Source organism: Argopecten irradians, chromosome 1 (genome assembly GCF_041381155.1).
Source record: "Argopecten irradians isolate NY chromosome 1, Ai_NY, whole genome shotgun sequence".
Classification (NCBI taxonomy): domain Eukaryota; kingdom Metazoa; phylum Mollusca; class Bivalvia; order Pectinida; family Pectinidae; genus Argopecten; species Argopecten irradians.
Genome location: NC_091134.1, coordinates 18,974,045 through 18,990,673, shown reverse-complemented (window position 1 = coordinate 18,990,673; position 16,629 = coordinate 18,974,045). Strand labels below are relative to the sequence as shown.

The window sequence follows — 16,629 nt, the reverse complement described above, 5'->3', positions numbered from 1 at the left end:
TCCGTTATATTCCATATTTATTTGCGATGGCCCGGTCATTAAATGAAGGGGCATATAGTGATAGCCACACCCGTCTCGAACCATTCGGAGTTGTCTTATGTCAAATAGTTTGAAGGGAGAGGATGGAACAGCGAGAAAAGATCTAATAGTTAACGAACAATTAGGAGTAAAACAACCTATTTCAAAAACATTACAAGTTTTGTATTCAAGGTATGCTTTCATTTTGTTCAAAACCGAGCGTGTTTACATAATAGCTAGGCCAACTGTAGTAGAAACCATCAATAATGAACTCTTAAAACAGAAGACATACACACGGTATTTGTTGTTTTATTTGATTAATAAAAAATCAATATGGTAATGTATCACAGTAGCAATGTATATGGAATGGTACAAATAAATATAAACACAGGCATTTTACATCTTAAAAAAATACACACTAAAATAAAAGCAATAATGTTAAACTGATTATGCGACTTGTATGTTTTCGGCAGCATATAATGACGTAGACATTGAGAATTCATGGTCAGTGTCTTAAGATACAGACTGAAGCCACTTTTGTCTTTATTAACCCTCGCCAAAATACAGCATATATTTTAAGTCGCTGACCATGTATTCTTTTTATCCTGTAATATTACAAACAAATGTATATGCTTTTTTCATACTTTAGCAGTTTTACTACATTTAGATTGACAATTCAATATTACACAATCATTAAACAACCAATCGATGAAAATGTACACAATGTCTATTGAATAGATAAATATGCTGAATGAGGAGATTAAAACTAAAACAAACTCGTAACTAACTAACGACCAACATCAAATTGTTTTTTATACTTCAAGGACTCATTAGTCTGTGTTGCCAGTTATTCAATTCTTGGTAATTTAGCATATAAAATGATTTCCCAATCGGGTAGATAATTAAAACATAAATGAAGAAGAACCTATATCCTTTAATTAGTTAGAATAAATGTCCTTTATATTTAAGACTTTACTGAAGACTTTCTTAAACTCAACACAAGACACTCGCCTTCGGACATATACTACCGACACATCAATAAGATGCCAGCATTACTAGGTTCTTCAAATTAATGTGCTTAACATACACGATGAATATATTTACAATATCACAGACCACTTTGATATGACACCATCAGCTTGAGTAAATTTAGATAACTTACTAAGACGGAATACATTACATCTACAGTAGGATAAAAAAAGAAGACAGAAAAACGTACTAATAAGGTATAGTACGCATGAAGGTATATTGTCCAAGATAAGGCATATGCTTGATGTAACTCTAAATTACATTTATCACAGCTAGGCTTATAAACTACACTAATCAACACTAATACTAGGACATACAAACTATATTTACAGTTTATGATCCCACTTACCCTGCTCATCAACAATGCAGAGAAATAAAAATACGACAACCAACAATAGAATGATATATGATACTATATAAGAGAAATAAATAACATCTGATATCATCAAGGTGTCTTAGGGTCATTATATGCTTGCACACATTTGTAAATTAATATACATGTAAATCAAAAACACAGGGACCTAGCAAGAAATTTTGCGAATCATTATGTACATTGTTGGTATGTACAAATATTATAATATCATATACGTATATATACACATATACTGTTGGTTAAAAAGTTCGTGCCAGGTCCCTGTGTACTAAAAAGCTAATCTGTCATTGCATACAGATTTCGAAAAACCAGAACATTTGGAGCACCTTTAATTATTTGTCCTCCAAGACAGAGATAAATGATAATAACGAAACTTTAAATGGGTCAAAATGGATGGATGGATGGATGGGAGCATTCTATGATAATCCTTTTGTTGCCATCAAATCCTGATTAAAATCTAGTAAATGCATAAGCACTAGTATACCACATTATGTCACTCTTAGAGCTAGCTCAGTCAGGACATATTATTGTAAGCATAACACTACGTTTCTTCTACTTGCTTTATACCTTTGTTCGTGAAATGAGGAATGAAATATCGCAATTACACCATACTTCCATTTTATCACACTTGTATCTTAATACATCATCAAGACCTATAGACAAAGTTTTGCCTTGTAAAATAGCTGCAATAAGACATACACCAGGGAGCGTTTTGTAGTCTTCCTGTCTTATACTGTGAATAGAGGATCTCAGGAACACAAATGGGACGTTTGACGTTTCCCAATTGTTCGTTATTCAGAACAGCAATATTTGGAAGCGAAATTCCTCTCTGACCTGTCGTAAGACGATTCAGGTAGGAGTAGTAAGACTATTACAGCATTTTGTATGAAATCTGTATGGAGAATGATGTGTACAGCTGTTGTACTGTTAGGACGTGCTCTTCTTCCTCGTCCGTGGGACGGTGGTCTTCAGTTTGTCTATGTAGCGGATCTCCATTTCTTCTACAAGTCCCATCACCTGAAATGAATGAAAATATGAATATAACCATCAAATTATATAGGCATCATCATCCATTACGCCACATTCAATATTATGAGAGTGCACCATCACTGAAAAAGAACGAAACGAAAGCAAAGGATTAGTTATTGCCCTAAACACGCACCATTCATGGTTTATAAAAATAGAATCCTCAACATAGTCAAGCCAACAAATGAGAACCATATAGGGCATCTTGTTCTTTCAATATTCCAGTTTCAACAACAAAATGCGTATAATGCAATTGTAAAGTTACAGCAATGAACTATTTACGTATTTGTAGGACAAATGTTCCAGTCAAAGAATCTTGATTTAAGAATGTCAAGAAGTTATATAACATGGTTTAGAATGGTTCAAGTACCGGGTAAAAATTACAAATCTATGATCGATATATTGACTTTACTGACTTTACCATACACAGATCAAATCAAAGAAACATGGGATAAAAAGACAGCTTTGTCATTAGGACCACCGGATGGAGCAAATAATTCCCATATACGAAAACCACTCACCCACACAAAGAAGGTGGCTGCGCCCATACTGGTGATTTTGATGTCTGCCAGCTCCGTCCTGCCTATCATCTTCTTGGCTCCTAGAGCAATATCGATTTCAAGTTTGTTGATGTCGAATTCGTTTATTCGACGCTTTAGGGACTCCTTCCCTGTCCGTCCGATGATGGCCTGTACATTCTTCCATTGCTGTGAAGGTGATATTCATGAATATTTATTACTCAAATGTAGCTTTTTTAATTATTATTACTCGTTGAGGATGGTACAATTCATATAACATATTTTGTAATTTTCACTAAAACGGGAAAAGTAAAAATCCAATAAAACGATCGCGATGCGCGATCGTAAAAATTATCATCACTGGCCACGAAAATTACCGGTTATGCAACAAAAAATGTAAGGATTTGCTACCTTAGTTTCGTCCTCGTAGTTGCCAAGCAACAACAGTGTTGCCTTCATCACGTTGTGTATTTCCGGAAGAGGATTAGAGAATGACCGGATTTCCGCTATTGTCGGCTGCTCCAACGCCATGACTGCGTGGAGAAGCTCTTGTAACTTCCTGAGTCTAGCAATCAGGTCCTTAGCCCGTCTCATCTCCTGTGGCATGTAACGTTCATATTTCTTTGTTTCAACGAGGTCTACCGCTGTTTCCAGTGGTTCGAGTTTCTTTTCCTCCAAGGCTTCTTCAAGTTCTACAAACAAAAAAATCGGTAATAAAGGCCATGGGAAAGGATATCACGATATTTTATGTTCTTATGGAAAAGAAACGAAACTGTTGGATGATGGATATGTATTTAGTATGTATGCATTTTTTTTTTTTGCAGTTGAATCTGTACAACTATTTCTTGAAAAAATGTTGTAGTTTTTCTATAGTGTTTTGTAAATTCCGATGATTAGACTAGATCCATGTGCTTGGCATTATCATCTCATCATTTTACAATGGAAATGTATATGAACATGAAAACATGCATTACAAAGATGAATTACTCACGTTTACGAATTTCCTCTATTTCTCTGAAAAGGGAATCGTCCACCTCCTCTACCTCGGAACTGATGACTAGATAGTTACATATGTTCTTTGTAATGGTTCCGTAAGATGGATCATCAATCAGCGCAAATATGCACAGCGCACTCTCCTCCCCAGGAGGAGCATTAACCTCAATGGTATATTCTTCGTCGTCCTCGCGGACACCCTCCTCCTCCATAGGAATGTCGTCCAAGGATTTATTCAGTCCCACAATTTTGTACGAGATATTCAGTCCAGCAGCTGCCCGTTTAAGTTTCTCAAACGACACCTCAACATACCCACCCTCAGAGAAGATTATAGCGTTTGGGTCTGTACTGGCTTCCAGACAAGACTCTTTCAAGGCCTTTCCTGGGCCCCATCCGGCGGAACAACATTTCGGGAAAGAAGTATTTCCCTCTGGGATACCGTTCACTTGGATTTTGTAGATTGCAACCCAATCAAAGTCATACCCTTTTTCCTTTTTCCTGGAATCTTTGCCTACTATTTCAAGTTTGTACACTCCTATCTTTGGCAATCGGCAACGGACAGCAACCGAACTGTCATTTGGGTAATACACAAAATCATGTTGACATGTTTTCTCCTTAATGTGTTTCCATTTCTCCTCTGATTTGGAGAAAAGTAAACACATGAATTCAAACTCGTGTGCCTTTTCCTGTGGCAATCCAAATAATATCTCTATCTCGCCAGTGTCTGTCACTATTTCACACTTCTGGTGAGATAGAGCTCTCATTTCAAGTTCAAAGAAACGCTCTTTAAGGTACGCCTTCCTTTCAAACTGTCTCAAGGTTAGACTTGTTTCCAGAAGTTGCCATTTGGATTCTTCTGGAAAATGTGAGTAGATCAACTGCTCAGGGTCAGGAAGAAAGAATGATTCATCCACTGAAAATGTGGTCGCGTTCTCATCACCGTCTACTGCGCATGCTCCCCAGTAGCAATTGACAAATCTCCAGACGTTGTCTACAAGGACTGCGTTCCACTCGCCATACAATCTGTCTTTATTGTCCTTGACCGATTGACCAATCGCGTACGTGCTTCCCTTCAGGTAACCATGGAGGACCACACAACTCATTTTGGCGTGCCTGCAGTAAACGAGGGTAAAATTAAGGAATGTAGATGTACCGAAATAAATCAAATGATGTTGTCAACGTTAAACGAGTTTAATGCATTTTTTATTGGTCATGCTGCTGGACATTTGAAAGTCATATTGAGAACAAACAATGAGAGAAAAATATTGTGACAGAAATCAGATGCTCCAAGGAAAGCATTCCCTTATTTCTCTTACCTGCACATTAGACTAAGTAGCTGTGCATAATTCCCTTTTTTGTTCTTCAGTCTATTCAGATAATAGGGCACGCATCCCTCCCGTATCGGCGGTAAAGGCATCTTTATTTGGTTCAGGTTTTGTGACGTCAGCCAGGTGTATATCGCCCTGATTCTACCAAGATCATCTGTGCAAGTCTCCACCAGATAGGATACTAGGTTAGCCATGGAACCTTTCAGTAGATCGCTGGGAACCTAAACATAGTGTTCTGATATCATAAGCTGTTATTTTCTTAAAGGCCCCGTTACCTTTCCGAGTAAAAAAATGAAAGGTTTCTTAAAAACAATATAAACATAAGAAAATAAATATAGAAGATCTAATATGAGGTTACAACACCAAACAAATGCAAGAATCTCTGTAAAATCTATGTTACCAATGAAGATTCATTTTGCTGTTTTGTTGTCTGACACAGTTATAGTCAACAAACGCGCGGGAACCATGATACGACACGACCCGCGTTATGAAAATCGACATTTGATTTATTCTAATTAGATTATTCAGAAGGTGATGATAAGTGCAGTATTAAGCTAATAATTTTTACTACTCTACAAAATAATCAATATTGTTTTTAATTCCCATTATAAAAAGCCTTTTCGATAAGGTAGTGGCCATTTAAAATAAATAATCTGAATATTTATATTCTTTAATGGTTTTACTTGATAACTTTAAGCTAAGAAGATCTTTCATACTGAATTCAGTCTAGCATAATAGACAGTATAACCAGAACATATAAAGTCATCGGGATAATTAGACTAAGTGCTTGCAATTTTAAATTCAACCTGGTCTTGGTAAACAGTTTGATAAACATATGCATTTGAGGTATCAATTCAGCTGAGAAAGACTCATTTGTGAAATTATACGAATCTAAGTGATTTTAAATTAATCTATTTCATGCAGTGTGCTGATTTGCAAAATATCAAGTATAGATATATATTTTATTTTAAACACTTACCATATTCTAGCTAGTTGTATAATAACAAAAATATAGCCTGTATTACTAAGTATTTGTTTCTAATGAAATCTAGTGTAGAAATATATTATAATAAGATAATCTAAGATTTATACTAATTGCATTTCATTTACACATAAACGTATTCAGTAATTTACATATGTAATGTGCATGTTAAATGTATCATTATTATCCATTGAATACTTTCCACCTACTTTCAGTGCACGCTCGTCTATGTGTTTGTACATCAACAGATCGAAGATCTCACTCTTCTTGGTATGTGGAACATGAGGTGGCGGTAGGGTTTGCAGTTGTGCCTTGTCAGTAATGAACATGTGATGGGTTTCTGAAAATTCACATTTACGGCTGAACTTGTAGGTGGCATATTGGATTGGATTTAATGTATCCTTTTCCTGAAATAAAAAGAAAATAGAGCATGTTGGTATTTATTCATTAAACGAAAATAATTACATGAAAGCATGATAACAACCAAAATGACGTATGGAATTGTTTAATACCCCAGATAACATGCCAATATTGGCCCGATGTTGGGTAATGGTCGTACGGTCGGGTGACCGCTGGCAGTCGGTGTACTATCAATGGCCCAATGTTGGCCCGATGAAGTACGACCAACGATTGGGATGATGAAGTTGGCCCATAATTGGTCCGATGTTGTACGCCCAATGGTTGGCCTGCTTACATTGGTAAAATGTTGGCCCATTACTGGCAAATTGGCCGATTCCCAATACAGTTTAATTAGGCCAATGCGGCGTGTGGCAGAAAAAAAAACTTTCAATAAAATAATGAAACAATGTTATGTACTACACACAGTTGCTAGAATTTCTCTAATGACCGTGAGTTGATTTAAATGGTTTGTACCGTAAATGAAAAAAATAAAACCACTTTTTTCTTTATTTCCTAGGCCTATTTTATTTTTCGTCTTTCTCCTCTGTGTGTATCTGCGAGATTCATTGCTTGAATTTAAATTTTTGCATATTTGACTCGGTCTTCTGGTCATACTTATACCATTACGTGTACAAGGATTTACAAGTAAGTCTAATTTCCGCTGGCGGGCACTATCAATGATCCACATCTGCTATGAGTCACGTGACTATTCCCGCCAAGACCATCCCCATTTATTTGTATCTGGACCACACTCTATAGCTAGTTGACCAGCACACATGAATTCATATTGAGTTTTGCTGACATATAGGAAGAATTACTTCAAGACCACATCAAAATTGTAAGTAGAGTTACTTTTGTTATAATATACTAGTTAATGATCAGTAATAATGATATTATATCTGTTTCAATGTTGTGGTGATGTACAGATTGTTTGGTGTATGTTTATAGTTCCATTTCCATGTTCAAACTAAAGCTAAACCTTTGCCAATTTATCAGTATTATTACACATGCCAAAAACATATTTCACAAAATTTGTGATCAGGTTGAAAGTGGTACATGTAGATGTAGATAATTAACATGTTATAAAACATGTGCATAATGTACATGCAACAACGGAATATATTATTTTTGAAAGGCTGGGAACGTCCTACTTAAAAATTCGGGTGGTTAACAATTAAGCTGATTAGGTAGTGGGCGGAAAGTATACTTAAAGTGCATAGTGACCAGCCTCTGCTGCTGCATGTAAACATTACCACATGTGTCTAAACCACATGGTCAGTGTACGTATACACCGTAGATGGTGAGAAAAGATTAAGTTGAATAACATAAGAACATTATTTCATAAGTAGTATAAGTTATTTGTTTGATATGATATAGAGTTTGAAAGTTCTAATAAAGAAGTACCTTTTTACAGCATTAGAGCAAATTTCAAATTATACATCAGTACAGAAAATTCCTTTTGAATTATAATTAATGTTGCTATAATCAGGCTGCATACGATCAAGCCTACTTTAGATAAGCAACTTAACAAGTGAAGAGTTATATAATTATATACAAGATTACAATTTTGAATACATAATCCAATGCTGAAATGGTTGTGATGTATAGAATAGATCACACTCCCTTCACAACATTCCTCTGTAACATGAAACTAAAATCCCACACCCCTTATTTCTCTTCCGTCCATATCCTAAACACTGACCACTAGTCTCCCTCCAGGCACTTGGTAAGAAGGTTATTGATAACAAAACTATAGCATCACCTGATTGTGGTGGAAATCCCCAAAGTATGTGCAAATTTTGCTGCTTGGATATAGATAGTACACACAATTTATAAGTATTCAAAAAAATTGAGAGAACAATCGAAACAACCAGGGAGTCATTTGGCTAATAAGCTAATAAATAAATTAGTTTTAGTTTACAAGAATGATTGTTTCAGGAAGTTATGTTTTGTTTTTTTTCTATTGTCACAGATTACCAACCTGCCAACAATTGTCGCTACCTGTACTCGCTGGATTCAAAGAACGAGATTTTTAATTGGCAAGGAAAGGACACCAAAAGAGCCTTTTTCAAGCCTCATTATGTGCAGTCATCACAAGTAAGTATAAAACTACTCATTGTATCATGTCCATAAAGGGAAGACATTTTAGACTTTGTTCTGTCAAAGTTTGCCTTAATCATAATGTAAAGTATTACATATCAAAATTTAGTACTTAAACTGTACGATAAGTTAGCTGCATTTTGTTATCGAAACAAAGCTTAGAAATGTGTTGGCAGAGAGTGAAAATTAAGCTCAGATATAGACATGAGAATGTAGAAATTTAGACCTGTGTTTAATGGTATACCCCTACAATATTTCTGTACAGTACATATCAATAGATGTATTTACTTTTTTATTATAGAGGCTGTAAGAAAAAACAGAATGGTATCTAATGCAACAGATGCTGAAATTCACAACATCATAAAAGCCTGGCTTTGCACTTTTGGAGACAGAGAGGGAGGAAGCAAAGAAAGACAAAAACAAGAAGCTGGCCACTATATACAATAGTTGAGACTGTCTAAGAAAGTGGAGATCCAGATTAGATTAAACGTGTGAAATAATTCTCTTTGTGCCATTGGCTGAAATTCGTTTGGAGAGATTGACATTTTCCATAACTGACATTTAAAAAAAAAACATACCAGTGAGCACAAGTTATACAAGCTTGTTATTTATTTTTATGTCCAGAGGAATTATAGTAAACTGTTATAAATACACAAACAATTAACATAGATTTGGGAAATACCACAAAAGGTTTGATCCATTAAAAACAGCTGGCATGCTCTTTGATCTTTATAATCTAAAAAAATTCTTTTATTGTTTTTGAAGTAAGAAAAATACACTACAATGTTATTCCATATCTAATAGTTGCATTTTTCTTTGCTGACATTTTGATAATTTTAGAAATATATCATAACAGGTTATTTCATCATTTAATTAATATGGGTTTAAGTTTTGGAATCTATACTTTTAATGTCTTTTTAGGATATCCATGTGGAAGAATATGAGCTTTTAAAGTCTATTTGATCAATAGAAGCAATGTATTATCAAATGTTGAAATAACCTGTTCAGCTCATGTGGAATGGATTGGTGTTTAATTAGGAACCATGCGATTTTATGGCATTAATGAGAGAGGTATTTACCAAGCTTAAAATTAATTAATGCTTATATTTAGCATCGACCCAATGGATCAGACAAATCAACATCAGACCAGCATTGGGCCAACAGATAGCCGGAATTGGGCCAATGCTGGGCCAATATAAATGCTAACTTCTACATCGGCCCAATGTTGGCCTGACATTCAAAAGCCGACATGCCAACATTGGGCCGACATAGAACCGACACACTGGGCCGACAATGGACCAATTTGCAAATCAACAGCAGGCCAATGTCAACTGCCAATACTGGCCCGATGTAACTGCCAGCATTAGGCCAATATTGGGCCAACATTGCGATGCTATCTGGGACATTACATTTTTATGTGATATAGTAAACAGGGATTTTATATACAATGAATTATTATTCTGCTTGAAAATTCTATCTACCTTGTGATTTGGAAATACTGTTTTTCCATAGTTGATGCGAGCTATATTCCTACCTCACAAGCCTTTATATTCATTAGTGTTTCTTAACTTCAAGGGAAAATCTGAAGTTAAGGAACCACCCCTAAGTTTGGTTATGCTTTCGCTATTAAATTCACACATGTTTTACTTCAAATATGTAGGGCGTCGTTTAGGAATTGATGAAACAGGCTATGCTTATAATACTTTTTCTCTGCTTTTTCATTTTTGTAATTAATGTTTATATTATTATTAGTATTTTTGTTACCATTGGTTACGCTATGCAAATATATAATGGCTAAAGACATGTCGTCTACAATGACATTTCAAGTGAATATTGTTGGTAAATTCATTATCAAAAACATATAATCTGCGTTAATTTTATCCTATGTATATATGAAGTGCACGCTATACTGAGTCGTTTATCGAGCTACACCTGCGGAATCTCGTCTACAATAATTCATTCATAATTTTAAGCTCAAACAGACTTCTTTATTAGTCCGCAAGATGGCGTACTTGCACGCGACTGATTTTCAGCGTGAACCCTAATTCTAACGAACATGATACGCCAGCCTGATCAGACATTGATTTTATCGAATTGCATGTTATCGATGCTGAACAATGGTGTTTATGAAAAAAATGAATTTCTCAATCGCGTTCAACGGGCCATAAGACTTGTGGCAGAAATGACAGCCGTGAACAACAAACCCATGACTGTTTCTTTAATTCATATCAATGTACTGCAAAATATTTTAAATTCACTTCAGAAGGACAATTAAGATTATTCGAATTTATAGGGAATGTGTTTTATGGGAAAACACTTTTGCATGTCTGAATTACAAACGGGTTATGTGTTTCCCCTAGAAGTTTACTGAATAACATAGCAAAAAATCAATCGTCACCATTTCTTAAACTATCCGCACATGCGATTGGAGCATTTAATTAAATTTTGGAATACAATTGTTACATTATGACTATGTTCATGTTTATAGACCGACAATATGGTGTAACAATAACCCATGCCCCTGCCTTCACCAGCACAACCTTTCCCCCATCCCTGCCTAACCTTGTCTTTGCCTTTATCTTCCCTGTCAACTTTAAGCACTCACATACTAACCTGAATTTAATAATCAAATTATTTAATGATAAGATCAATAGTTTAACAGGAAAATGTCCCCTGCAAATATAATCCCTCTCCTCTCTATAAAATTACCATTCTGAACTTGATAGTTTGAAAATCAATTTTGTTCGCTCCATATCTCTTATATCTCCAATATCATTTTTAATTGCATTTGTCGTCCTTGAATACGCTATAGGTATTAATAGGTTTTAAAATTGGATATAGAATTCAACTGGTAGAATGTTTGATCACTTTAATATGACACTCATGTTACCGTATGCTTTTATCTGGCTTTATTCATATTTAAAACTATACATAAAACAGAAAAGAACATAAACACGTCTATCCATTACATTTATTTGAAATTTAAATCGCTAAAAATTCGAAATAGGTCACTGACCCGATGAGATTGAGTATCTTAAGTGAGTGTTGAATTCGACTGTTGGTGATTTAAAAATATTTTAAAGCTTCATTGCCAATAAATAATATTGCGATACGAATTACACATAACACATGAAATAAAAATAAATTTGAGGACTACTTCATCATTTTACACAAAAAATATTGAAAAAATTCAAACCGTTTTGCTGTGTCATTCTTAAGGGTTGACATGACGTCATTTTCCATAGCATGATCTTAAATATTGTTGCGGTCGGAACTTTACAGTTTTGTGAAACCAATTCCAAACGCATTTTCGATATTGCATAATTCTATAAGGTAATTTATTTCATAAATATATATTTTTAAATGTTTGGTTCATAAGACTTTTTTCCTAGTTCTCAAAGAAGTATCAAATGGAAAGATTGTGGAATGTAAACTCGTGTTGACGTCACAATGCGTGGGTGTCATCAAATTTCATGCCGATAGAAATCGACATGACATGAAATTCAACCCGGGAATAAGTGAGTTAGGTGATTGTTTGTGGGTGTATATAGGTCGGCGTGCGGGACTTGTGGTGGTAGGTCAGCGGTACTATTGTGGTCATGTATTGTAGGTGCTGAGGTATTGCTGTACTTTTCCGATTTAAAATTGATGATGCCTGATAAATGTTGTAAACGACTACAACGACAAATCGTCGACGGTAGGGTGGCGATGATGATGATGATGACGATAATGATCTTCTGTGTTGCTTTGAAGTTGGGTACCGCTATGCTAGTAATCTTCAAAAGAAATATCTCCTGGCCTGTGATTGGACAGGTTTTATCTCCTGAATTACCTTAAGGTTTACTATGAGATGGATGGATATAAAGGCAGTGATAGTGTTAGCTGGTGTATCGAAGATAATGATGATGATGATAGTGATGTGATAGTGATGATGATGATGCTGCTTATGATGATAATGATGATGATGATGATGATGATAGTGATGATGATATTGATAGTGATGAATATGATGATGACTATGACGAGAAATATCATTTTAATTGATATAAAGAATAAAAACCTACTAATTACTTAGAAACTGTACATGTGCATAAAGATCTCCCAAAGTAATATATAAGGAACAAATAAAAGTATACTTTAACATTGAATTCAATAACATACGGCGTCCGATATCTCATAACCTTTAATAATGGTAATGAAAATGGCTGAACTAGATTTCACCATTCATGCTCGGCATTGATGTCAAGTTCAACGATGTTGGTGAAAAGGATAATTAAAACCAATACAAGAAACAATTATTAAAATTTCAATCAAAGGTATTCGATTCCTTGTATGTTTCAAAGCATAAATTGAGTTATTCATTGAAACGGACCTTTTTTCGTTTATGGGTTTGCGACATGATCACCTAGGTAGCTAAGGTCACCGACTCCTAAATACACATTTATAACCGATGAAAAACACTATTAATTCTGAATGCAAGATGTAATTTATCGCCGGAAAAAACAACTAGTAAACAAAACGCCTTCAAAGAGAGAAGTTGTGTAAGTGAGCTCGTTGATACAGCGAAACAGAGACGTGTTGTAAAATAAATTCTAGTGACGACTGGTACCATCGGGTCGAGTCTCGTTCTCATATACTATGGCCCTGGAAATATTACGTGGAGCCAGTGAATTTACCTCATTACAACGAATTCAATATGGACTAATGACTTTTCTGTATACTGTATTTCTATTATTTTCCTTGATGGAGGGTCGGAGATTTCAGAATATATATCGACTTGTGCGTTTTACTTTTGAATCACTGCCTTATCCAGGTACCTGACAATACTATTTCAGCGATGTGTTTTGTTATAAATACCTTAGATCTAAGAGGCACAAATCTAGTATCACCATCAAAACAATCTCTGTGGGATTTTGTTTTATGATGTTTTTCAGTTCAGTTCTTTGAATCGATATTTCCGGATCGGAAGTGAACGGCTATGTGGTTACTTAATTGACCCCCTAGGTTCTATCTTTCCTTTCTATAGATCACTTACCCTCTTCCGGTTCAATAAGGTCAGTGATTATAAATAAGTAGTAATAAGATGTGGAAATACATAAAAATATATTTACAGTAGATATTTCAATAATTTTTAAACTAAAAATCAAAATAAATTTTAAAGCAAAAATGAGGTTGTCATTGTCTCCTAAATATTGAATGACACTCTATTTTGTCATTATGTGGACGTGCATAGTATTTCTATTCATTGTAATTGTCCTCAACCTGCTCGTCATGCTCTGATTCATTTAAGTGATAACTTCAGACAGGTATTTAGTATTCTGTCTAACGGCAAACAAATTAACTTTACATTAGAACAAACCAAAGTACTTATTTATTATTGCCGAAAATGAAAAAGGTTAAAAAATTACAATATTATTTACCATTATTCTTTAACGACTCTTAATTCATTACAATTTTCGACACATTTTATTTGTTTATTTTTTTTTTCAATTTCATGTTTAAACCGTCAACATCATTTTTGAGTCTCCTGTCCTAAAGATCAAAACCGCAAAAATATGTTAAAAGGTATGATTTTGAAGTGCTTAAAGTCTTATATCTATTTTGGCATTCGCTCAAGTTCAAAGTCTCGTGTCGTTAAATAAAAATTTATAACGGATAAAACTCAGTGAATATCTGTAACGTTAAAACTCTTGTGATAATTTCGTACCGCGCCACTGAAATAATTTAAATTCATGGATATCGTGTGACCTTAAGAAGGACTCCATTTCTATACTAAATTATATCGACATAAATTTATTTAAAATAATATTTCTTGTGTGAAATACCAGGTTAATTTATATTTATACATCCTTTTTTAACCATAACTACAAAAATTGTTGTGATGGCCATTAAAGTATTTGGTTAAGTCACGGGACTAAACAGAAGATCAATTAATTAGTATATGACTCATCATTTAAAAGACACATCCTTAAAGATATTTGACGCGTCATGTGCTTAAATGAAGAAGATACAATCTTCTCTGACACCATTTACCGTTTAATCCGAAACTATTTCTTGTCTATAAATGCATAATGTTTATTTTGAAGAAACCATTGACATCCATTTCTTTCTTTTTTCACAGTTCATCCATTTTCGACTTTTGCTGTTTTTTTTAACCAATAGGCAGTATATCCTCAGGATTTAGCAGGTTCATATTTCATCACTAGTCTCTAGTTTAATAGTTTGTTCTTGGTTATTTGTTTTCGAATCCTATGAACAGCAAGGGTCATTTAAGCACATACCAGGTTTAGTATATTTGGGAGTAAAGTTAAATTACCCGTAGAAAAAATACTACCAAGCTGCGGTCAGTATATGGCAACTGTTTAATGCGTTGGGAATTGCATTGATATGTATAAATCTTTTTATTGATAACAAAGTCCAAAACACTCATTGTACGATGAGCTACAAGGAAGTTATAATCTTTTGTTATTCTACATTAAAGATTTGTTTGCCGGTAATCCACAATAGAACATTGTGTTCATTAACATAACTTCCGGGTATGACAAACACATGTTTAATACCTTAGTTGTTTGGATCTAATCCTTAGTGTAATTCAAAACCATTTAAAGAATTTAAATATAAGGTACTGCGTGAGAGATATAATGTTATGGTGACACATTAGCACAATATCGATATGTGCATTTTGCTTATGACATAAACGTACTAGAAAGATCTATTAAATCAAATGGTTTTTTCCTATGAAGCCAATGATTGTCCACTTTGCAAGTTATAGATTCGAGCAATGTACATATATCTTTCAAATTTGATGCAATCCTTATTTTTCCCCATACAATGAAATATTTGAAATATCTTTAAATCTTTTATTTCACTACTCGTATCGATTATTTGCTATCGGGTACATGAAATGAAAACAACGGCAATAAAATAAATGATGAGGGTGATATAATGATGATGATGATGATGATGATGATGATGATGATGATGATAGTGGTGGTGGTGATGGTGATGATGATGATGATGATGACAATGATATTAAGTACTTACCGGAGGAGGTGGTTTGAAGGGAAGCAGTTTAATCTTTAGGCTGCTACCGTTACCCATTTTTATCCTTAGAGGTAGTTAGGTAGCCATGTATTCGTTCACAGATTGATAACTGTTCCAGGTAAAATGCTTTAAATGAGACGTTTGATTTAAATGTCTGACTTTTATACCAGGCCTACGGATAGTCTCCCGTGATGATGTTTGTATATATATACACGATATGCTGAGACAATAAACAACTGTTCCATTGACCAATCTCTTTATGTGCATGTATAAATAAACGATCTGTTATGTTAGGTATACACTGCAGTTCTTATTCGAACAATTAAAAAAAACATGGTTCAAATAAAAGTTCCACTGAAAGATCTGGCCTAGGTTCACTGCTGTTTATGCTTATATACAGAAGCACGTGGACGTTGCGCGCATGTCCGATGCGCATGACAGGAACGTAGGTGTATCTAGAAACCGACGGGATGATTTTTAACAACAAAAACTTTCACACCTTCACAACAATTTCCATCATCGAAATGTTGACAAATGTTTGTTATATTTCTATACGATACGAGATTAAATCTCTTCGGTTAAGCAGTTTTAAAGATATTCTATTAAAGTTTACATCAGATTGGTTGTACCGTGAAATTTTATACTGCGAGAGGTGACGATCACTCTATGAGTCAATGTTTTAAACAACACGTGTATTGTTCTTGTTCACTATTTCCTCTCCATGTGAAATCATATTTCAGCGCTAGGGGGTAGTTCCAGACAGAATAGTGGCTGTTAAAATGGCGGGAAACTGGAGAAAAATTACCGCTAATTGGTGGT

At 34.6% G+C, this 16,629-nt stretch overlaps 1 protein-coding gene and 1 long non-coding RNA gene across 2 annotated transcripts; one reads left to right on the top strand and one right to left on the bottom strand.

Annotated features, from left to right (window-relative positions):
• Positions 1 to 303: 303 nt before the first annotated feature.
• On the bottom strand, positions 304 to 16,198 carry LOC138319779 (lim and transglutaminase domain protein ltd-1-like). The gene is made up of 7 exons (XM_069262916.1): positions 15,811 to 16,198; positions 6,477 to 6,674; positions 5,274 to 5,506; positions 3,956 to 5,070; positions 3,376 to 3,656; positions 2,968 to 3,153; positions 304 to 2,437 (listed from the first exon to the last, which is right to left on the bottom strand). Exons 1-7 carry the CDS (start codon positions 15,865 to 15,867, stop codon positions 2,348 to 2,350), a joined length of 2,160 nt encoding a protein of 719 aa, XP_069119017.1. The 5' UTR covers positions 15,868 to 16,198; the 3' UTR covers positions 304 to 2,347.
• On the top strand, positions 7,229 to 9,560 carry LOC138319787 (uncharacterized). The gene is made up of 3 exons (XR_011208028.1): positions 7,229 to 7,504; positions 8,639 to 8,763; positions 9,068 to 9,560. It is a non-coding gene; the product is annotated as an uncharacterized lncRNA (long non-coding RNA).
• Positions 16,199 to 16,629: the final 431 nt, after the last annotated feature.